The 24,098-nt window shown below is 44.1% G+C and overlaps 1 protein-coding gene across 16 annotated transcripts in view; it reads left to right on the top strand.

Annotated features, from left to right (window-relative positions):
- The first annotated feature begins 1,419 nt into the window (after nucleotides 1-1,419).
- Nucleotides 1,420-24,098, top strand: part of KLC1 (kinesin light chain 1) — a 57,240-nt gene continuing 34,561 nt past the window's right edge. For 10 of the 16 annotated variants that reach the window (XM_063089386.1, XM_063089387.1, XM_063089388.1 and 7 more), the window contains exons 1-4: nucleotides 1,421-1,692; nucleotides 18,143-18,404; nucleotides 20,473-20,703; nucleotides 23,657-23,735. In XM_063089386.1, coding sequence (XP_062945456.1) covers nucleotides 18,144-18,404; nucleotides 20,473-20,703; nucleotides 23,657-23,735 — 571 coding nt within the window. In that variant the 5' untranslated portion in view covers nucleotides 1,421-1,692; nucleotide 18,143. Of the gene's footprint in view, nucleotides 1,693-18,142; nucleotides 18,405-20,472; nucleotides 20,704-23,656; nucleotides 23,736-24,098 lie in introns of all 16 variants that reach the window. The other 6 variants (XM_063089381.1, XM_063089384.1, XM_063089382.1 and 3 more) reach the window with 1 other exon arrangement.

Below are 24,098 nucleotides of genomic sequence, written 5' to 3' on the forward strand. Positions count from 1 at the left end.
CTTATCCATCCTGTTCACCAAAGTGTCCTTGGCTCTTATAGTGAGAATCACCAGAGCTGTGTTTGTCGAGGGAAAAAGAACAAGATAAGCCTGGACAGAGTTGTGGCAGAAGGATGGATTAAAGACATATTAAGGAGGCAGAATCGTGGCCACCCATCAGAAGTGGGGCAAAAGGGAGCGGGCAGAGGTATCCCAGGTTTCCTGCTAGGACGGTGGGTGAGCAAAGGGGACAGTTACCGAGCCGCTGCTCAGTCTGTTATTCTTTTTCCTGGAGCACCTGGTCACGAGCTGGTGGATGCTTTGCGGGGCCCTTGGTTTACAGCTGCTGCGCCCAGCCTCACAGGATTGTTGAGGAGCTGGTGGCATCCAAGCTGTGGTTTGGCTGGAATCACTAATGGCAGTGTGGAGGGCGTTTGCTTGACCTTGACTCACTGCCTCTCCCTTGCGCCAACCCTAACTGCTGTGTCACACATAGGAGCCCCCTTCCCCCCACATTTGCATTTATAAATGAGATCAAAGTCACTGGATCTCCCTGTGAAAACCGAGGAGCACTTGCTTCCCTGGTGACTGCAGGCATAATTGCAGGGTTCAAAGGGCTGCGGGAGATGGTTGACATCTGATGTTATGACAAGTTCCCAAGGCGGGGGAGGGGCTGGCCCAGGAACCCTTTCAGGTTAACAAGGACCCGGATACCTGCATGTGGGACGTGTGCAGGCACCTGGGGTTTTTCCCAAGCTGGTGACAGGCAGATGAAAGCCGAGCCTGCCGCCCCGAATCCGCGCGCCCTCCAGGCCGCTGCTGAGTCAGGCCCGCAGAGCCGGCTGCGCGGGTGAGACGCGCGCTCGGCCCCGGGGCGCCGCCCTTCAGGCCGGGCTGGAGGTCGAGGCCCTGCGGCGTGGGGTGCCAGGACAGAGGGTGGCATCTCCTCTGCAGCCCGGCGGGAGGGCGCGGGGGCCTGGGGCGCAAGGTCCCGGCCCTGGAGGAGACAGGCCTCGTGGCCTCGCCTCGCGGGGACGCTCCTCCTTCCGGAAGGGTTAGGCCGCGCACACAAAGCGGGTGCACATCGGTCGGCAACTTCGTCCGTGACAAGGGGGGCCGGGGGTCTGCCCGCCGGGCTGGGACGGGAGGGGACGGCCGCCCGGCAGGGAGCCGCAGACGCCAAAGCGCCGGGTCATGGCGGCGCCGCACCATCCGCGCGGGGCCACCCCCCGGCCCGCCCGCCGCCCATCTCATCCCCAGAGCCCGTCCCCGCCCCTTCCGCGCGCAGCCGGCCGAGCGTTGTCGGGGCCCGCCCGGCCTCAGTTTCCCTGTTCCGGGAGCCCCGCCCCGGGCGGTGCGGGGGGCGCGGGTGACGTCACGCGGCGCGCGGCATTGTGGGGCGGGCGGGGCGAGGCGCCGGGGCGGCGACGCGGAGACGCCATTTTCGGCAGCGGGGAGCGGCGGGAGCGGCGGGGCTGCGCCTGAGGCAGCGAGGAGGAACCGCGGGGCTGAGCTCGGCGGCCTGGGACGCAGCGCGCGGGGGCCGGGCATGGTGCGGGGCGGACGCGCCGCCGCCCGCCTCTGGTGACCGCAGCGCCGCGCCTGAGGCGTTCCAGGCGGCGGGCCCGGCGCGCAGTCGCTGCTCCGCGCACGCGCCCGGCGGCTCCTCCCGGTGCTGACAGCGCGAGCGAGCGCGGCCGCAGGAGCAGGACGGTGAGTCCCCGGTCGGCCGCCCCGCGTCCCCTTCCTCATCCACGCCCCGACCCGGTTCACGTCCTTGTGTCGGACCCCATCCCCGGCCCCCTCCTCGGTCCCCTTCCCGGTATCCGCCCCGGTCCCCTCCTCGGCATCCGCCCCGGCCCCCTCCTCGGTCCGCTACCCGGTATCCGCCCCGGTCCCCTGCTCGGTCCGGTCCCTGGTATCCGCCCCGGTCCCGTGCTCGGTCCGCTTTCCGTCATCCGCCCCGGCCCCATTCCCGGCATCCGCCCTGGTCTCCTCCTCGGTCCGCACCCCGGTATCAGCCCCAGGCTCCGTCCCTGTCTGGGTTTGGGTCCCGGCCCCGCCCAGGCCCCGCCCAGGCCCCACCCCGGTACCCGCCCCAGTCCGGGGCCCCGGCCCCATGCACGTCCTCGCCCGGCTCCGCATCCCCGGCTCGGGCCTGCTGCGGGCGGGGGCGGCGGTCCCTGCCAGCGGCTGCAGATCCCGGGGCCGCGCGACGGGGGATGGGGCCGCCCCCGGGAACGGGCGGTGGGGGAGGCCGGCGGCGGCCCGGCTCGCTTTGTCCGACGCCAGCCGCTTCCTTCCGCCCCCGCCCACTCCCGCGGCACCGCCCTGGGCGGACGCGCCTGTCACCCTCGCGGCGGCGGGAGGCTGGCTGCGGGACCGTGCGGCGCCCCCTCCTCGGCGATCCCTTCTAGTAGCCAGAAGTGAGACTGTGCACACCTAGGCTGGCGTCGCTCCAACTAAACTTGCGGCTGTCCCCGTCCTGGAATGCTTTTTCTGTGTAAAATTTGGTGCACCCCTTTTCTTAAAATAAAAGCGTTAAAAGAAGTATGATTCATGCGTGGTGGATGGTTTTATAACTCAAGGTTTGTAGGCCATTTCTAGGTATATTTGTGTTAGAATTGTTTCTGCCTGTTAATGTTTTATTATTTAAGCGCATTAGGAATTAACATTAAGCGTTTGATAAGGAATACATGCAAAAATGTTTTTAAAAAATTTGAGATATATTATTTAAACTGGTATGTAAAAGGGCTATTGGATCTCTGATTCTTTTCATTAGTTAAATTCCAAGGCTTTTCTTGTACAGCATGACTAAGCCGTTGATCAGAATCAGCTAGGAATACATTGTGATAGTTCAGTGAAAACCCCAGTGGGAAGTTGGGATGACCTCCTTAAGTCCCCTAATCATATTACAGTTATGGATTTACTTCTTTCAGGGATTGGCAATAAGCTTCAGTTATAACGGTCAGAGATTTAACTCATTGTTCTGTTTTCAAAGTATTTGTGAGAATACAATGATACTAAATATCAGCAATTTCAGATAGTGTGGAATTATACGTGGGAGTGTAGGCACTCCTAAGAGCCGGTTTCTCCAAGTCATCAAAGAATGCAACATCATGTTGCAGCTGGGCCCAGCCCTGTGGTGTTGCTGAGTGGTGTGGAGGACCCTGGTGGTAACCTCACTGCAGCCTCTGCTCAGTCACCTTGCTTGGCAAGTGTCTAATTAAAAAAAAGCACTGCAGAGAGTACATAAGAAAAGTATAAAGAGTGGGAGTCAGGACAGTGTTTTTTTTCAGTGAGAAGGGAGGGAATGCCATTGGGGAGGGGCACACAGTATGTAAAATATTTTATAATAAAAATTTAATAGAAGTTGTTTAAGTTTATACTTTTTTTTTTTTTTTTTAGAAACTTACACATTCTTAAGCATGTTTCATAATGTTTAAAAAATTCAACGTGTTACTATTTAGGGCTGTAAAGTATCTTAAAACATAATTGTGTAAAAGGAAAACTAGAAACAAAAAAGTCAAAAGTTGAGTGAAATGTAGGATTAATACAAGTATGACCTGGAAACATCCTTACTAGATAAGTGGAATATAAGAAACCAATATTTTATGTAACAAAGAAGTGATCAATAATATCCTAAACAAGAGTACTTGGAGAGTTTTTAGTGTCAAATTTCAGAGTAGGGCTGGCTGGTTAGCTCACTTGGTTAGAGCATAGTGTTGATAATGCCAAGGTCAAGGGTTTGGATCCCTGTACTGGCCAGCCGCCAAAAAAAAAAAAAAAATTTCAGGGTGTATAATAAAAAATGACTAGCAAGTTAAGATTGTGAAAGCCGGGTCTTAAATGTCTGTCAGTAACTAAGTGGCAGATACTGTGCTAAATGGTCAGCAGGATGTTGGTAGAAGACTCCTGTAAGAGCCCACACAGGCTGGCATGGTCAGGTACCACAGATTAGATTAAATACCATGATGAGCACACTGAAGACATGAGACTGAGGAAATGTATGAATTGGCTGAGTGTGGAATTGGGGGAAATAGCCCTGAGGTCATGCTGTGGTGAAGGGAGGTGTGTGTTGGCAAGTGGGGGTGGGGGTGAGAGTGGAGGGATGAGGTTAGGAAAGGCCTCCCATGACATGCCTAGGAGGCTGCTTCCATCCTGAGGTTTGAGGGACGTTGGGAGGATTCTGAGGAGCCAGTGGTGTGGCAGGTGCTGTGACCTTGGATGCAGCTAGTTAGGAAGTCATTATCCCCAAGTAAGGACCTAGAGCTCTGAATTAGGGCAGTGACAGTAGGAACAGAGGAGCAGCTGGATTAGAAGGGATTTAATTGTTACAGTAGACTTGGGGCTGATTAGACTGGGATAAGGGAATAGCTTCAAGTGGGAAGGGAGAGGGATCAGAGGGGGAGGACTCTAGTGACTACCCTCAACATGGTCCTGTGGAAACGTAAGTCAGGTCATGTCACTCTTCTGCTCAGGATTTTGCCAATGTCATCTCAACACCAATTCGTTCAATTGCATACGTGAAAATTTATGTCCAGGCCACTCTGAAGTTCACCTACAACTACTAAAACTGATAATAGTGAAGTTAGCACAGTTCCAGATAAAATAGGTTCTGTAACAACCTTCAATGTACTGTTGAGGAATTTGAGGATTAGAGAGGGCAAACCAAAAGTTACACAGCCATGAAAATCAGGATTCTAACCAAGTCTTTTCAAGCTTCGAACCACCTTGCAATACTTACATTTAAGCTTCAGACAAATCATGATAATGCTTAGTTTAGTCCTATAATTGCCCTTGCTTAGAAGACCTTGCCTCACTCTTTCTTTCTTAAAAGATTACCATTTTAACCATTTATAAGTGTACAGTTCAGTAGTGTTAGAGATACTCACGTTGTTGCGCAGCATCTGCAGAACTCTTTCATCTTGTAGCACTGAGACTGTGCCCACTTAACACTAATACCTCCTCTTCCTTCCCCCCAGCTCTTGGTAACCACCTTTCTACTTTCTGTTTCTATGATTTAGATTTTGACTACTTTTGATATTTCATATGAATGGAATTGTACAGTATTTCACCTTTTGTGACTGGCTTATTTCACTTAGCTAATGTCTTCAAGGTTCATTCATAATTTCTAATGTCTTCAAGGTTCATTCATAATTTCTATTCTTTTTAACTGAAAACTTACAGAGTTCTAAAGCTTTTTTAGTATATTTATATTAGTTTTCCTCTTATATATAACAAATTACTACAAACTTAGCCATTTAAAACACTACCCATTTATTATCTCAGTTTCTGTGGCGAGGAGTCCTGGCATGGCTTAGCTGAGGGCTCTGCTCAGGTCTTGGGTGGCTGCAGTTTTGTGTCATCTGCATTTCCCTTGTGGAGCTCAGGGTGCTCTCGCAAGCTCTCGCGGTTGTGAGAAAATTCAGTTCTTTTGGTGGTAGGACTGGTGTCCTTGTTTTCCTGCAGGCTGGCTGTCAGTGGGGGGCTGCTCTTAGCTCGTCAAGCTGCCCATGTTCCTTTGCCCATGGCTGCCTCCAGTCTTGAAACCCAGCAGTGGAAAATCTCCTTCACTCTGAGTTCTCTGTCTCTGACCGCTAAACCCAGATTTAAAGGGTTCACATGATTAGGGCAGGCCCACCTGGATAATCTCTCTCTCTTATAATAGAGTTGGGGCCTTAATTACATCTGCAAAATCTCTTTGCAGCCTTCCTAGCTTAGTGCTTGATGGGATAACTGGGAGATGTGTATGAGGGTAGTTCAGAAATTTCATGGAAAAGTAGAATTAAAAGATAATATGAATCTTTCCATGAACTTTCTGCAGTACCCTGGCGTGTACACCAGTAATCTCGTGGGAAGAGGGCATCTTAATCTGCCTACCATAACATTTCACAACTGTTCTCAAAACAAAACCATTTGTAACCATCTTTCACTTAACATTGGAGTAAAAATTTCTGCATACTTACAAGATTAAATGTTAGGAAACTTTTTTTAATTGAAATATGATTTACATACAGTGAAATGGTACGATTTTAATTATACTATTCAGTCAGTGTTGATGAGTTTGTATCAAGACACAGCCCAGAAAGGTCTTTGATGCCCCTTGTCAGTCATCAATTATCCTCCCTCCGAGGAACACTGATTTGGTTTCTTATCACTGCAGCTCTAGCTTTATCTATTCTAGAATCTTATGTAAATGATATTATAAACTACATGGTTTTTGCATCTAGCTTCTCTCGTGCAGCATAGTGTTTTTGAGATTTGCCCATGTGGTTGCATGTATTAGGATGTGTTCCTTTCTGTTCCTGAGAATATGCCACAGGTTAGCCATTCTCCTGATGCACATCTCGGGGCACAGCTCCTTCTTGTATCAGACTGTGTGAACATACGTTTTCATTTCTTTTGGATAAATACCTAGGAGTGGAATTGCTTATAGGGTAAGTATGATTAAGTTTTAAAGAAACTGCGAGTTTTCCAAAATGGTTGTACCCTTTTCCACTTCTGCCGGCAGAGTGTGAATGTTCTGGTTACTCCACGTGTTCTCTCCAGTGTTTGGTGTTGCCTGTCCCTTTCACCTCAGCTGTGCTAGTGGATGTGGAGTGGCAACTTGTTATGGTTTGATTCATGGTAGTGAGCACTTACGTGCTTGGTGGCTTTTTGTATATCTGCTTTTGTGAAATGTCTGTTCAAGACTCAGACTTTTGGCCATTTAGAAAACTGGGTTGTCTTTCTGTTATTGAGTGTAGGAGTTCTTTATGTATTTTGTATACACGTACTTTACCAGATATACCTGTTGCAAATATTTTTTCCCAGTCTGTAGCTTAACTTTTACTTTTTGGTAGTGCCTTTTAATAAATCAGTAGTTTAAAATTTTGATGGTCTACCCTGCAGTACTGTCACCACCAAGGCTTTCACCAGAGGCATCCCCTGGACTTTGGACTGTCCAGCTTCCAAAACTGTAAGCAATAAATTTCACTGTCTTTATGAATTAAAAAAAAAAAAATTTTTTTTTTGATGGTCTAGTTTATCTTTTTTTTTTTTTTTTTTGGTGGTTCCTGTTTTGTTTTCTCTTTATGTTTTTAAATCATTAAATGTGTGTTCTGGGCTGGATGGTCAGCTCACTTGGTAGGGCATGGTGCTGATAACACCAAGGTCAAGGGTTTGGATCCCCATACCAGCCAGCAACCAAAAAAAAAGTATGTTCCTTGGGAAACTCATGATGTAGAGAGGTATAAAGGTGTCAGTGAGAATTGTCCCATCTTTTCTCTTTTGAGAGTACTGATTTTTCCCCCTCTCCAGCAGCTGGCCAGCATGGGGATCCAAACCCTTGACCTTGGTGTTACAAGGTCTTGCTCTAACCAGCTGAGCTAACCAGCCAGCCCTAGAATTGGTTTTTAAAAAAATGTTTTCTTTAATTGCCTTTTTTTAGTTAGGAAAGAATTTTTCCTTTGATTAGCACTTAAATACATAAACTTAGTGTTATGGTATTATGTTAATCTGCTGACATTTTTCATATTCAATTAAAAAATGTTTTCTCTACCACAGAATTAATACCATCTGTATTTGTATCTTTTGCCCAGGCTCCCGTAATACCCTGTTATGTATTCTCTTAGTCACAAAGTCAGATGGAGCTGTTTTTTCCTTTCTACTTGCTAACCAAAGATTTGTAAGAGACATTTGCAATATTAGAAGCTACTCATTCTTGGTTTAAGGAAAAGCATATTCTCCTGTGTTTTCATGTAGTACCCTTCCCTGTAGGGTCTTATGTTTAAAATTTGCATCTGAAGAGATGGGCCTAACGGACCCCAGTGCACTGCCTGGCCTTAGCCAGGAACCCATTTGACTGGTGGAGGGGAAGGCACCTGACACGTGGTTGGGGAAGTGGCCTTCTTGCAAAAAATATCTTTTCTCAGGTGCAGCTGTCGTTATTGACAGGACTCTTTGGATTTCTAAAAGAATAAAGTAAACTCTTCCAGGGATGTATGCACATCTCAAAACAGGTTGTGTGGTTAGGTTACTGTAGAGTTAGAGGATCTAAGTACATAGTGGTGGCGATTTCAAAATAGAATCCCACTGGACTTCCTGAGCAGGCTGTGGGGAAGAAGCACCCAGCGGGGTTCTGTCTGACCTGACTGTCCTAATTCTGAAAGCAGATGTACAATAACATCACCCAAACGGCAAATAAATGCTTTTCTTTTATCCAGTAGTTTATGGTTTTTAGGATGGAAACAAATTCAGAATGGATGTGTTATTATGGAGTCTTTTGTTTTAACACATTTCACTTCATAGATTTTTGTGGTTTTTAGGCCAGCATGGATTCATTCATTCAGTTCATTCTTGTGATTCAAGCTTAATAGAGAAAATAAAATGGTTAGATTAAATTAGAGGAAGAGAGTAAATAAGATATGGTGCTACAAGCAGAAAATGATGTCAATAAACTTTTCATCAGCAGGAGCTCTTTTTGGAAGATCTGGAATTATCTCTCTCAGCTGCCTCTGTCAGTTCAAGGCACAGAGAGGTACGCAATGGCACCCATCGTCCCTTGACTAGAATAGTTGGGAAAGAGTAGGCAATGCATAGCTAAATAACATACATTTATCATTATAATGTGATTTCATATTTAGAAAATCACATAACTCACTGTTGTAATACAGACTACAGAGGAGTGTGACATTTGTGTTTATCCAAAGATGTCATGATTTGAAAAGATTGAGAGTCTCCAGGAGACCGTTTTGGATTTTGCTCAAATCCAAACCTTAACTTTGTTATATAAGCTGGCAGAGTGAAACCCTTCGTGTACCCTCTCCTCTGCCCTGTCACGCCAAAACAAAACATCCCTGAAAACTCAAGAATGTGCTGTTTTGTTTCACCTAATTTCAAGTGGTATTCCCCCTTTGACTCTTCACTGTATAATTTTTGTTCTGTAATTTCAGGACCAAAAACTTATGTACATTTTTACTACTAATATTACCATTGCTTACTTTGCTTTTTAGTTACAATAGATAGTGTATTTGGATATTTCTAAATAAAACAGCTTAAGATTTTTTTTATTGATATTGTTTATTAAAAGGGAAGCATAGGATAACAAGATTGAGAAATGAAGCTTTCTGTGACTCCTTGATAGGAGTTGATTTTTTTAAAAATTAGGTCACAAAGTGGGTTTTTGTGTTTTGTTTTCTTTGATCTACATCATTTTATTAAAAAATTCTGGACATATTTTATTGAGACATAATTCACATATGATAAAATTCAGGTTGTGAAACCATCACCACCGTATAATTCCAGAACATTTTCATTGCTCCAGAAAGAAAACCCGTCCCATGGGCAGTCATTTTTCATTTCTCTGGTGACTACTTTATGTCTCAGGACATTTCGTTGAAGTGGAATTATGTATAACATGGCCTTTTGTATTTGGCTTCTTTTAGTTAACATAATATTATCCATGTTGTAGTGTGTGTCAGTACTTTGTTCCTTTTTTATAGCCAAGTAGTATTCTGTTGTATAAACCACATTTTGTTTATCCATTCATCAACTGATAGATATTTGGGTGGTTTCCACATTTTGGCTATCACAAATAATGCCAAAATGTTGGTGTGCAAGTTTTACATTTGTCCAGCATTTTATTTTTTGGAGCATTGGTTTGCAAGTTTTTGCATGAATGCATGTTTTCAGTTTTGGGGGGTGTATACTTAGGGGTGTAAGAGCTGGGTCATACATTCAATTTTTTACATTTTGACACTTGTATTATTTAATCTACAATACACTGTAATTTTGCACGATGATACTGAATATTTATTACTCTGAATACAACTTGGGCTGTTCCTTGCAGGTTGGTCCCTCTACCTCAGGGTTCTCTCTGCACCTGATGCTCTTTGGGGCTTCTGACTGTGTGTAGAGATGGGCCCTGACCTTGCCAATCTAGCCGAAGCTGCCAGTTTCCTGCTGGTTCAGCTCAGATATGGATCTCTGGGAAAAACATCTCAAATGTGATGTTGTCATACCAGCCTTCACAAGGCAAAGACCTCCCTGGTTTTCCCTTCATCTTATTTATCTTTAATATGCTACCCTTTGCTGTATTTATAGGAACTTTACTTAACAATCAGGAACTGTCAGAATAACTCACATTTCTTTCTTGGCTGTTCCTTACTCTGTGCACCCAAACCTGTTACTGCCTTTCCTACCACATTTTTTTTTTTCTGTTGTGATTTAAGTCACAATACATGAAACTCACCATTTTAAAATATATAATTCTGTGCTCTTAAATATATTCTCTGTTGTGCAACCACCCACCACTGTCTAACTCCACACATTCTCTTTTGAGTGCTTGGCTTTTAAAACTCTTTACTACCATGAACTCTTTCCCCTCCTACCTGGATTTCACTTGATAAAACCAGGAGGTACAGTGACCAAGTGATGCCCTTTTGCTTTTCTGGCCTCTGCTTTCTTTTTGTTAATTTTTGAGAAAGGGCAAAGGTCATGTTGAAAATTATATTGTTCATTGATTAGTAGAATGTCTGATTGTGTGAGTGTGAGCTCATTGTGGTCTGAAGGGAGTCTAAATGTATTAAATGATCTGGCTGTAGAGATGGAAAATAAGATCATTATGTGAAACAAAGGGATACTTGAATCTTTTGATAACCTGATAAGACAAATCTGTATAATCTAGAGTAATTTTTAAAGATTCTAACCTGCAGATTCTAATCTTTAGATTCTAATCTTCAGAATTCAGCCAGTTCTGGTGTGATCTTTCTGTCTTATAAAAAATTCAGTATATTCAGCATTTCTATTCTTGTCTCAGTGTTAGGTAGGTCTATTTTTATTGTGGCAGAAATGTCATGTCTTTTCTGTATTTGAGAGTTTAAGAAGAAGGCTGGGATTCTATACTGCCCAGTTAGGTATTGTTTTCTCTTATTGGTGAACTGTCAGAATCAAGTAGTGTGTATGTGTGCGCACAGTGGTGTGTGTGACAGCCTGGTGGTGTACTTGAGGTGTGTGAGTGTGTGTGTGCACAGATCTGTGAGCACAATGGTGTGTGAGGTGTGTGTGTGCGTGTGCGTGTGCATAGCTGTGTGTGAACACAGTGCTGTGTGTGAGGTGAGTGTGTGTGAGTGTGTGCACAGCTGTATGGTTCCTGAAGCGGAAGAGTACTCGGTCAGGGCAGAGAGTGCTTGGATTCTGTTCCCGTTCTGGCCGGTCTGAGCTTAAGTCACATCAGCTGTCTGTTTCCTCTGTTGTAAATGGGAATTGTAACCCTACACTTTCTTGACTTTTTTGTTGTTCCTCTGATAAAACAATACACATACATACACATATAAAAATGCTCCAAAAACTACAGTGCTAGACGAGGTGAATTCCTTTTTTTTTTGGCGCTGGCTGGCATGTGGGGGGAGGAATGGGTTCTTAATATTCATATTGCATGTACACTTTTTTAGTTTTGTTTTTATCAAGTTATACATGTACTTTTTTTGTTTTTTGTTTGTTTGGCAGCTAGCTGGTATGGGGATCTGAACCCTTGACGTTGGTGTTATTAACACTGTGCTCTAACCAACTGAGCTAACTGGCCAGCCCAAGTTATACATGTACTTTTTTTTGTATTCTTTGTATGTAGATTTAAAAAATAACCTTTTTAAAAAAAATTCCCTATAAAAAGATGACCGGTAAGGGGATCTTACCCCTTGCTTGGTGTTGTCAGCACCACACTCTCCCAGGTGAGCCAACCCTTGTATAGGGATCCGAACCGCGGCCTTGGTGTTATCAGCACCACACTCTCCCAAGTGAGCCACGGTCCGACCCTAAAAAATAACCTTTTTATTTTAGAACAGTTTTAGATTTCCAGTAAATTTGCAAAGATAGTACAGAGAGTTGCCATATGCCTGGCACCCAGTTTCCCCTAATGTTAATATCCTATATCCCTATGGTATGTTTGTGACAACCAAGGAACCAACATTGGTACATTATTATTAACTAAGCTCCATTTCATTTGGGTGTCACTAGTTTTTCCCTCATGTCCTTGTTCTATCCCAGGATCATCCCATTCAGGATACCATGTCACATTTAGTTGTCATGCCTCCTGGTCTGTGACAGTTTCTTAGACTTACCTTGTTTTTGATGACTGTCTTAGTTTGTTAAGGCTTTTTTCTAACCTCTTCTGGGGTACAGACTGCTGACTTCTCATTGTGTCCTCACTTGGTATAAAGAGAGAGAGCTCCCTGGGTTCCTTTTATAAGGGTGCTAATCCCATCATGAGTGCTCCCCTCATGAGCTGATCACCTCCCAATGGCCCCACCTCCCGATACCATCACTTTGGTGGTTGGGATTTCAACATACGGATGGGGTGAGGGGTAGTCACACATTCAGTCCATTGCAGTGACCTTGACAGGTTTTTTTTGTTGTTATTTATTTATTTTTTATTATTTTTTAAAAATGTTTTTGTTTGTTTGGCACAGGGACAGAACCCTGGACCTTGGTGTTTTCAGCACTACACTGTAGACAACTGAGCTAACTGGCCAGCCCCCATGTGCAGTTTTTACAGTCAAATAGTTTTGTAAGATTCACGTTTTGCCATTCACTCATTCCTTTTTCCATCTCCCAGAAGTAACTGTTCTCACTTCTTTTAAGTGAAGTTATTTTTCCATGATTACCATCACTTCTAAATAGCATGCTTACTTGACTACCTGGTGATTTTTCAGTTCTCGATTTCCCTCCCTGGATGTTTAGGATCTGTCTCTTGACTCCTCCTCACCACACCTGTGCATCCTCACACCTCCACAACCTCCACAACTGCCCGATGTAATTATATTTTAACTTTGTGTAGATCAGTCTTTACTGTTTATATCTTTATGGCTGTAAATGCCGTAGCTGAGTCATGTAATAAACTGTGATTACTTTTCCTGTCATCTTTTGTTTTCTTTGTAGTTAATAATTACCTTGTTTTTGTTTCCTTACTTTTTAGAGTTAGCACTAATTCACCCCAGGGTCAAAAGCTCTTGTTGTCTGTGACTGGTGCAGAGCATTGGCCCCCTCCCCATCCTGCTGGATCCCGCTCTTGCATGAATGTGCTGTCCTCTCTCCCTCTGTCCCATGTTTTCTTCTTTCTTGATTTTTCCCATTGTTTTGGTTGAGCACATCTTCTAGTAGCCTGGGGGGGGGCGGGGGGGGGGGGCGCACAGGAGGTGAAATTTTTTGAGATCTTGTATGCCTGAATATATTATTCTATTCTCACAGTTCATTGAGAGTTTGGCTGGCTATAGAATTCTAAATTGGAAATAATTTTTCCTTAGAATTTTGAAGGCATTTGTTTAATTGCCATTTGCTTCCAATGTTGTGCTTGAGAAGTGCGAAGCCATTCTTGATTCTTTTTACAGTCCTGTTCTTTCCCTTGTATCAGTCCGTTCCTGTTGCTTATCACAAAGTACCTGGAACTGGGTGATTTATAAAGAAAAACAAAATTTATTGCTTACAGTTTGAGGCTGGGAACACGTCCGGTGAGGGTCGTGGTGGTGACAGTGACCCAGGGGTTTCAGGGAGGGGCGGGGGGGGAGAGAGAGAGAGAGAGACAATAAAAAATTTGCCATGGATAATTAAAATAACCTGGGGCCAGGTATCTTGTGTGTCACTCAGCGGAAGATGAAAAGGATCAATGCCACTTAACATGCTGGGAGTCCGAGGCTCCAGCAGGCCACATGGCAGGTGAGAGGACGATGTACTAGCTGCAACACTGCTTCCTTCATTCATTGAACACATCTTCATTGCATGCCTGCGGGGTCCCAGGCATTGTTCTGGCAGGTTCCTTGATCCACTGAGTCACTTTGAGGCACACACAGCATAAGAGTTGGAAGAAGGTCTAGGGACAGTGTGATTTACAGGCTGACCAAGGGGGATGTTTGAGTCGATTTAGACTCTCAGTAATTTTTACCCTTCAGGAATCAGTGTAACCTATACCTTAGCCTTAGAGCTGAGAGCTGAACTCTTCCACCTGTGATGAGCTGAAAGATAGTGTTCCCTCAGAGACGTATTTATTTCTGCATCAGACTTCAGAAATTTCTTACTTTAAGTAGACTCTCATCGGCCTTTTCTTTTACTGTTTTCTGCCATTGCTTTCATTCATAGAATGCTCTTTACTTTGATCTTGCACGCATGTAGACCTTTCTTTGTCTATATTTTCTTCTAGTTTCTTGTGGGTTTTTTTCTTTTTAAAACATTTAATCCTTTAATCAATCTGGAGTTTATTTTAGTGTGTATAGTGAGTGTAGGAGTGTAACTTTATTTTTTTCTAAATAGCCAGTTGCTTTAACACTTGTTATATAACCCACTTTTGGTTATAATGGCTTAGCCTACAAATGAAGAGAGGTATCAAGCTGTATAAACATATATGCCACTGTTTGCTTCCCTGTATATTTATAGTTACACGATGGTGACTTGGATGAGAGATATGGACATCGTTATGATTAAGGGGTGCCTGAGGGTGGTATGAGAAGATTTGGAGAGCCCTGTTTCTGTGTTTGGTACTATATGTGAAACGTTGTCATGTGGATGAGGGAGAAAGTATATTTTGTGTTTATTTTAGAGGAAAGAGTTTGGCTCAGTGGGTAGAAGTTACAGGGAAGCAGATTTCATCTCAGCAAGAGTAACTTTCTAACTAAATATGGGAGCAGTGACAAGGAAACAGTCTTGCAAAGCCGTGAGCTCAGTTATAGGAAGTGGGTCTGCAGAAATCGAGTGGCCATTGATCAGGGATGTTCCTCATCCCTTTGCTGGGGGGGATTGGACTAATTACTGGGTGGCTCCGCTGCATCTGTCAGCTACTGTGGTTAGTGCCTCATGTAGTCTTGACACCATACTCCTAACAGCCCCGCAAAACCCGTGGAGGCTTAGGCACCTGCCTGGAGCCACAGCCATGGGGACCGGCAGAGCCATCTCTGTGTCTGCTGTGTCTGGAGTCACAGCCCACACCTTCCTCAGTGCCCACCATCTCACTTCTCAGGAGAGCTTCACGCCCTCCCAGAGTATTTGGATGCTCATTAATTAATTCTTTTAGGGGTAAGCAAACAAAAAAAAAAAAAAAAAAAAAAAGAAAAAGAAGAAAGAAAGAAAGAAAGAAAAGAAAACTGCCTCTTAGAGAGGCCCTTTTTTCTTTTTTTCCCCCCATATCTAGAGAGCGCTTGTCTTCGTAATTCTTATCTGTTGTTACAGCCTTTACAGGAGTGTCTGAGCTAGTAAGGGGCTGTCACCCGGTTTGTTATATACGCCTTAATGAGTTAAAGTCGGATTTCTTTAAATGTATTTACTTATTCAGACTTTTAAATTCAGGCATCTCTTCAATTAGTGATTAAATAATTAAGTTTTTCTCTCTCTCTTTTTTTCTTCTGTACACAAGTCCTACCTTTTCCGGTTTTCCTTCTCCTATTTAAGCCTTGTCCCTGTCTTTTTTCTTTTTTAGACACACACAACTGCCTTGCTTTCCCCTTCGTTTCAGCCACTATTATAATCTGTGGAGCATCTTTATAATTGGACAGGATTTAATCTTGTGTAAATATAACTCATTGCCCAAACACGCCCAGGAGCTTTTATTTTTCATAGGTGGTTTGATTAATGAAGTTGCTGTCATTTTTTATTAGGTCTAGACACTCTCCATTGCTTCCCCTGGGGTTTTATATTGTTGGAAAAGACTAAGAAGTTGCTGACTAGGTTTTTTGAGGAGGGAATGAATGTATCTTTGGTGGATTCTTCCTACGGCATTGTCACCCGGTGCCCTCTTCCCTTCCTGACCACTGCCCCGGCCTGCAACTCTTCATCCCCCAGGCTGTCGCCTTCAGAATGCAGACTAAGCCGCTGGCCGCAGGGCAAGTGGCCTGTGCTCGCGCCTGCCTCTGCTCCTCTCGCTTTGTGGCTCACCAGCAGTGGGCGCTGTCACACCTCTGCCTTGCCCGTTGCTCCCTCAGCTGGCAGTGCCTTCAGCACTCGCCTTGAGACATGCTGTTGGATGAGACCAGCTCGCCTCAGGAGTCATTTCTTCTGCAGGGCTGCCCAATGTCTAGTGGGATTGACTGCTGTCCTCTATCCTCACTGTGCTGCCACCGTGAAACCACCGTTCAGCCATTGTGTAGTCGCTGCTGCAGGGCCTTTAGCTCCTGGTGCCCCTGCTTGTGTAGCTTGTCTTCTGCTAGCCTGCATGTCCCCAACAGTGAGGCCCTTATCAATTTGTGTATCACAGGGCCTGGCATCAATGCTTGAGTAGTCTAGTTTGGGAAAGATAGAAGAATACATTTGGAAGTAATACATGAATACTTCGTTGCCAGCGGTGGAGAGGGAGGCCTTAATTTTTATTTTCCTCCTTCTCTGGGGACACCATTCCTGGAGACCCTCCCCTTTACTCATAGGAGCTCTGAGATATTCAGATCAGTACTTTGATCTAGTGCAGTTTGATCCTGTTTATTGAAAGCTGGTCCTAAAATTTTTCATTCAGTCGTTTAGCGAATGCATGCTGTGTGCCAGGCTGGGAGTTCATTGCTGAGCAGTATGGATGAGGTCACTGCTCTCATGGAGCAGGAGTGTGTTCCCAGCCTGGCACACAGCACATATTGCTACAGTGGAGTTGGAGAACCTTATGCTAAACAACCACATAATAAATATAATATTAAATAACGTACTGTCAGGTAGAGGAACTGCCTTCATTCTTTTGTTGTTCTCTGGGCTCTGTTAGTGTTATGGAGGTGGGTTTCTAAATAGTTCTACAGATAAATTCTTAATTTCAAAAAGAATTCAGCCTTCATATTTGTGCAAAAAAATCATTTTTCTAGTGTGAAGTTGGTGATACAAAGACTAATATGTCATCAAATATTCATACTTTCCCAAATCCTGGTCAGTGTACTCTGTAATCCACTGTTTTTGGCCTTCTTCCCTTTGTCTAGCATCTGTCAGTCTGTACATTCACCAGATGTCTGTCAGGGCTAGGAGTGTCCTAAGTACTGTGGATTCACTGTTGTACAAGATAAAGTCCCTACCTTTTTTTATAGAGCTTATATTCAAGGGGATAAAGGACAATTCATGAAAACACATAAGATTTCAGATAGTGGCAAGTGCTATGAAGGAAATAACTCAGACATATAATCTGACCTCCACCCCTGTCACTCTACTGAACAGACTTTTTAGTGATCATCGTTCATGACTTTTTTGTTTTTTGAATGTAATTATGGGATTTTAAGACACACACAGAACTGGAGAGGGTAATACAAGGAACTGTTGATCAGTGTCATCAGTTAGCAACATTTTGCTGATACTGTTTTATATGTCCCTTTCCCTTCCACTTTTTCTTTCTCATTGTGGTGTTTCAAAGCCAGTCCCAGATGATATATTATTTCATCTTGGTGGCCTTTGGGCTGGCCCAGCCCATCAGCGCTCCTCAGCGTCCTCCTTAAGTCTGCCACATTGACCATCCTGCTCCTGTCAGTCTCGCCCTGTGTCTTCTAACTCTGGCCCTTCTCCTGCTGCTCTTACTGTTCCATGTTCTTTTGCTGTTTTTTTTTTTTTTTTTTTTTACTTTTTTTATTTTTAAAGATGACCAGTAAGGGGATCTTAACCCTTGACTTGGTGTTGTTCAGCACCACGCTCAGCCAGTGAGCTAACCAGCCATCCCTATATGGGATCTGAACCCGTGGCCTTGGTGTTATCAGCTCCACACTCTCCCAAGTGAGCCACGGGCCGGCCCTGGTTTTTCTTTCTTCTTCCAAACTGTGTGACCACTTCTCAAGGCTTGACTGGTTGAATATATTACCAAGAATTTACTGTCCTCTAGACATTTCATTAAGAGAGAAAGAGCTTGCAGACATTGAGAGAAAGTTTTGTTCACTGAGGCTGTGTGTTTTGGAAATGCCATTTGGATGTTTTGCTGCTTTTAATCTTTGGCATTAATTTCAGTTGCTGTCATTTTATCTATAAAAAAGAATTCAGACATAAACCAGAAAAGTAATTAAGTGGATCTACAAAGAAAAAACAGAAATGGTACAGAATATGTTACTTCAAGATTATAAATTACAAATACACATATTTATTATTTACCCGTAAAGTGCCAGTTTAAACGTTTTAAAAAATATTTAGTTTTGTTAAAGATGTAACAAATGAAACAGGTACTGAGATGTCTAATTTTTTTTTTCCTTTCTAGAATGTATGACAACATGACCACAATGGTGTATATAAAGGAAGACAAGTTGGAGAAGCTTACGCAGGATGAAATTATTTCTAAGACAAAGCAAGTAATTCAGGGGCTGGAAGCTCTGAAGAATGAGCACAATTCCATTTTACAGAGTTTGCTGGAGACGCTGAAGTGTTTGAAGAAAGATGATGAAAGTAACCTGGTGGAGGAGAAATCAAACATGATCCGGAAGTCACTGGAGATGCTGGAGCTTGGCCTGAGTGAGGCACAGGTACGAGTGAGTGACTCAAACATGAACGTGAACTCGGTGGTTGGAAAAATGGAGACTGCGTTTGAAATATGTCGTTTAACTAAAGTGTAGGGAAGATGCTTACAGAATAACACAGTTCTACTTATATGTGGCTTGTGTATGTTATAAAAATGACTATTGATTTGGACATATCTGAATTTCAAAAAGTAGAGTCAAAATAGAGGTACCCCTTTGTGTCATTTAGGATTTGATTTGACTGCCTGTATCAAAAAACAAAAACAACAACAACATAGATGTGTGTAAAACTGAGGTGCGCTGTCCTGGATGGATTTGTAGCTGTAAGGTCATCATGGATACTCAGGTCTGTGCTGTCTGCAATATTGCACCCTGGAGGCCTGTCTTGGGGATTAAGAGGGAGTTCCAGCTGCAGTAACATGATCCTGTTCTAGCACAGGGGAAGGGACAGGATGGGACAGGAAGGGACAGAAAGGGTGTGCCTTATCCCGTTAAAGGCTGCTTCCTCGAAGTAGTGCCCAACACTGCATACACTTCATTGGTCAGAACTTCGTCCCGTGGCCACAGCTAGGTATGAGCTAGGTTGGGGAGGTTGTCATGCCCATTTACAGTTCATGGTTCTTAAGCCTCAGGAAGAAGGGAAGGATGGATACTGGCCAGCAGCTGATAGTCTCTGTAGTACCCTGAGCCCAGATTGCTTTATGTATTTGACTAAACCTTTTTTTCTATCATGCTAGACATGGAGATGAAAAAACTGGAAACTTCTAGTTTTTTTTTACTCCCCTGATAACTTCTGGCTCTACCAATATATCTTGGGTAAAATTAAATACACTAAAAATTGGCTTCTTTCTTTCTTAGCTGTCTTCTAGTATAGTGAATGAATGAAGCAGAAGAGGGGCTCCTGGGTCACCAGCTTCTGCTTTCATAAAGGAATTGACTGTCCATACCCTAATTTTAGAGTTCTCATCCTAAACCTGTTACAGACTCTAATTGTAGAACTTTAACTTTATTCGGATATTATGAACCTGTTATTTCTCCAGTTCTCTTGTTGAAAGGTAGTATGAATTTGAACTTGCTTTTTTAGTCTGGAGGATAATAGGTTTAAAAAAAGAAGGAAGGAAAAGCACACCTTCTGGAGTTTCAGGTTTTAGACCTGCAATGGTAATAAACATGATGACTAGGTTGTGAGAGGGAAGGGCAGGTATGTGATCTAAAAAGAGAGCAGGTTTTTTTATTTTTATTTTTTATTTTTTTTTTAAAAGATGACCGGTAAGGGGATCTTAACCCTTGACTTGGTGTGGTCAGCACCACGCTCACCCAGTGAGCGAACCGGCCATCCGTATATGGGATCCGAACCCGGGGCCTTGGTGTTATTAGCACCGCACTCTCCCGAGTGAGCCACGGGCCGGCCCAAAAGAGAGCAGTTTGAAGCCAGGCAGCTCCCTACCCTTTCTGCTTTTATGCTCCTCGGAACTTACTTGTGGCCTCAGGCAGGTCTGTCTCAGAAACTGATGAGCACCCCACAGGTGGAGCCCTGGAGTAGCCGCTGATTTAGTAACATAAACAGGAACTTATGACTGCACCAGTGCATTCTGACTCTTGGTGGTAGCTACAAAGACTTCTTCCCTTACCTTGGAACATCGAGGAAGATTTGTATACCCACCCCTCCCCAACTCACCAATAGCCCCTCACTGACCTGCACTTTGTTTCTCACACGTGGAGGAGGGTCTATGAAAAAGTAGGTTGGGGCCAACTGGATAGAAAGTAAAATAATGCAGCTTCGTCAGAAGACTAGCTGTGTGTTCATTGCTAGTTCATTTGTGATGCTGTCAAATAGAAAAAATAAATATATTTTTTGTAGATGTTCTGAGCATGTGACATTCTTTATTATACCCCCTTATGTAGTCTATGGCTGAAGGGTGAAAAGATAAATAGATGGCAGATTGTACTTAATGTACTATGAAGAAAGGATCTTGAGTGTAAGCTGGAGCTACAGCCACAAGCACTTGTGTAGATGGGAGGGACTCTTGTTAGACAGTGTACTGCAGCGCTGTCAACGTTTTTGTTTGTTCAGGTTATGATGGCTTTGTCAAATCACCTGAATGCCGTTGAGTCAGAGAAACAGAAATTACGTGCACAGGTTCGTCGTCTGTGCCAGGAGAATCAGTGGCTGCGGGATGAACTGGCCAACACACAGCAGAAGTTACAGAAGAGTGAGCAGTCTGTGGCTCAACTGGAAGAAGAGAAGAAGCATCTTGAATTCATGAATCAGCTAAAAAAATATGATGACGACATTTCCCCATCTGTGAGTGGCTCTGCAATGAATGTGGCACTGATGTTTACCAGGCTGTAGTCAGTAGGGTATCACAGTGGAGCTCCCCTCTAGTGACTGCATTCAGCAGGACCAAGTCTTGTGGGTCTGGAAATGGCATCCCTGGGCAAGTCATAGAAGTTCTCTTTGCTGTATTCTTTTCATATCTGTTTTTTAGAATATGGTCAGAAAATTTAAAAATGCTTTTTAAATATAAGGCACGATGCAGAGTTGCAGTATTACCTTGGACAAGGTCTGCCCAGCTTGGGAGCTCCTGAGCTTCCCTGCCTCTCAGCAGTCTGGCTTCCTCACCTGTCAGCTGCGGAGTCTGCAAGCCATCTGTAGTCCTGCCTCTACGTTCTGCAGTGCAAGGGGCTGGGTTTTTTGGCAGCTGGCCAGTGTGGGGATCTGAACCCTGGACCTTGGTGTTACAACACCGTGCTCTAACCAACTGAGCTAACTGGCCAGGCCACATGTGTTCTTGATCAGGCCTTTCTCTTTGAAACCCTCCCTTCCCTTGCTGCTCAAGACACCACCTGGTTCTCCTGCCCCCTGTCTTGTTCTTCCTTCTTGGCCTCCCTTGCCAACTTATCTTTCTGTTTCTGGAATGTTAGCATTCCCCGAGGATCTTGGATTTTTTATATTCTTCTATTGGCTCTCTATGGATGTTCATCCTAGTGTCAGTTATTTTCATCCATCATTTATTTCAGATTCAGTTAACCTTTTTTTTAAAAAAAAATGACCAGTAAGGGGACCTTAACCCTTGACTTGGTGTTGTCAGCACCCTGCTCTCCCAAGTGAGCTAACCAGCCATCCCTAGATAGGATCTGAACCTGTGGCCTTGGTGTTGTCAGCACCACACTCTCCCGAGTGAGCCACGGGCTGGCCCTCAGTTAACTTTTTTAAGAAAACTTTTTTATTTTGGAATAATTTCCAATTGACAGAAGAGTTGAAAAGATAGTGAATTCCCATATGCCTTTTACCCATTTTTTTTGTATTAACATCTTATATAACCATAGAACATTTGTCAAAACTAGGAAATTAACATTGCTGTATTACTTTTACTAAACCACAGACTTCATTGCATGTCACCAGTCCTTTCACTAGTGTCCCTTATCTGTTCCACAACCCAATCCAGGATTCGACGTTATGTTTAGAGCTACATTTTTTAATGCCTACATGGTGCCGTGCATATTTATGTACCTAATCAATATACCAGTGAGTTCCACATTTGTGTACAAACCTCCATTCTAAGACTACTGCAACAGTCTTGTGCATAGCACCAGCAGCCTACACTTACCTCTGTCTTTGCCTGCTTGGGCTGCCATAAGAAAATACTACAGACTGGGTGACTTAAATAGCATTTATTTTCTCACAGTTCTGGAGGCTGGAAATCTGAGGTCAGGGAGCCAACAGAGTTTAGTTTTGGTGAGGCCTCTCTTCCTGACTTGTAGATGGCCACCTGCTTGCTGTGTCCTCACATGGTAGGGACAAAGAGGGAGAAAGCTCTCTGGTGTCTCTTACTACAAGAGCAAATCCCATCATGAGGGCCCCATGCTTGCAACCTCGTCTAACCCTAATCACCTCCCAAAGGCTCCATCTCCAAACACAATCACATTGAGAGTAAGGGATTCAACATAGGAATTTTAAGGGAACACAGTTCAGTTTTAATAGGCTTACTGCATTTTCCCCTCATGTCTCCTCTAGGCCAGGGGGCAGCTAATGTTTTGATTTAGAAGGCATTTAAAAGCTGTTGACTGCTGTGGGAAGAAGAGTACTTGGAGATGCTGATGCCAGCCAGTGACTTCCCCGCAGCACTGGGAACATTGAGGAGGGGAAAGCTAGTTTCATAGAGTCAGACTTTCTTTGTCTTTCATGACATTGGTATTTTTGAAGAATACAGGCCAGTTACTTTATAGATAATTCCTGAGTTTGGATTATGCATCCCAGACAGGATTATTCTAAAAATGATGTGTATTTATCAGATTGTCCCTTTGGGAACTAAACAATGTTCCTTTGCCCCATGATGATGCTAACTTCTTACCTGTTTTCTCGATTGTATAGTCACTGTTTTTATCCCTTGTACTAATCAGTGATCAGGGAGGAGGCACAAGTCACAGACTTTTAAAGTTGGGAGGTTTCATAGTGCCCTCAGGGCTCCTGCAGTGGAGCCCGTTGGTGGCGAATGTGTGACCAGCCCCTCCATTTATTTTAAGTAAGGGTTTCCCTGCTGTATTAGTCTGTTTGTGTTGCTTATAACAGAATACACAGAACTGGGTGATTTATAAAGAAAAATGAAATTTACTGCTTACAGTTTTTGAGGCTGGGAAGTCCAAAGTCCATTTGGTGCTGGCAGCAATGACTCAGGGGTCTCACATTGCAAGATAGTGGAAGCAGAGAGAGCACAGAGAGAGAGACAGACTCTCCTTTCAAAGCCCTCAGAACCACGCCCCTGACCACCATTTTTAATCCATTTACTACTGCACGGTCCTACAATCCAATCACCTCTTTAAGGCTGCACCTTTCAGTTACCATAATAGGATTTCCCACCCTCTTAACAGTCACAGTGGGGGCTGTTTCTAATACGTAGAACTTGGGGGACACAATTCAAGCTCTAGTGAGTTTTGGGGGAACATAATTCAATCCACTACACCTGCTATACTTGAACTTCCTCAGATACAGGTGAAGATTCTAAGGCAAAGAAATGCAGTTATGGTCTATTTTGTTAAACCCTGGTCTTAAGTATTTTGAGTTTTAGTCTAGCAAGCTTTTTATTACTCTTTATTAAACTGATAGATGGGCCAAATTGTGGATGATCTACATTTGATTTTAAAAAACTCATTATCTTTTCTAAGAATTTTAGTTAAAATGAGTTTTATATTAAAGGTCTTCAGGACAGGCTGTATAGTACCTGTAAGATGAGGGTCGTTCTGGGTCTGTTTTGTAGGAGGACAAAGACACTGATTCTACCAAAGAGCCTCTAGATGACCTGTTCCCCAACGATGAAGACGACCCAGGCCATGGCAGTAAGTGACGAGGGCTGTGGGGATGTCACCATGCACAGTTGGAGGGGCCTTCCCTCAGGGGATGGGGTTGTGGCAATCAGTGGGAGCCTGAGTGCATGTAGCCTGCCTTGGAAGCCTGCCTTTCATTTCTTTTTTCTTTTTTGTCATTTTTGTGACTGGCCACACCGTGCTCAGCCAGTGAGCGCACCGGCCATCCTTATATAGGATCCGAACCCGCGGCGGGAGCACTGCTGCGCTCCCAGCGCCGCAGTCTCCCGAGTGCGCCACGGGTTCGGCCCTCATTTCTAAGAGAATTTAAAATAGCTGCTGTTTGTTGGGATGTAATAACATATTAGGCCATTCCCTAGGAGATAGGGGTATTCG

Source organism: Cynocephalus volans, chromosome 3 (genome assembly GCF_027409185.1).
Source record: "Cynocephalus volans isolate mCynVol1 chromosome 3, mCynVol1.pri, whole genome shotgun sequence".
Lineage (NCBI taxonomy): Eukaryota > Metazoa > Chordata > Mammalia > Dermoptera > Cynocephalidae > Cynocephalus > Cynocephalus volans.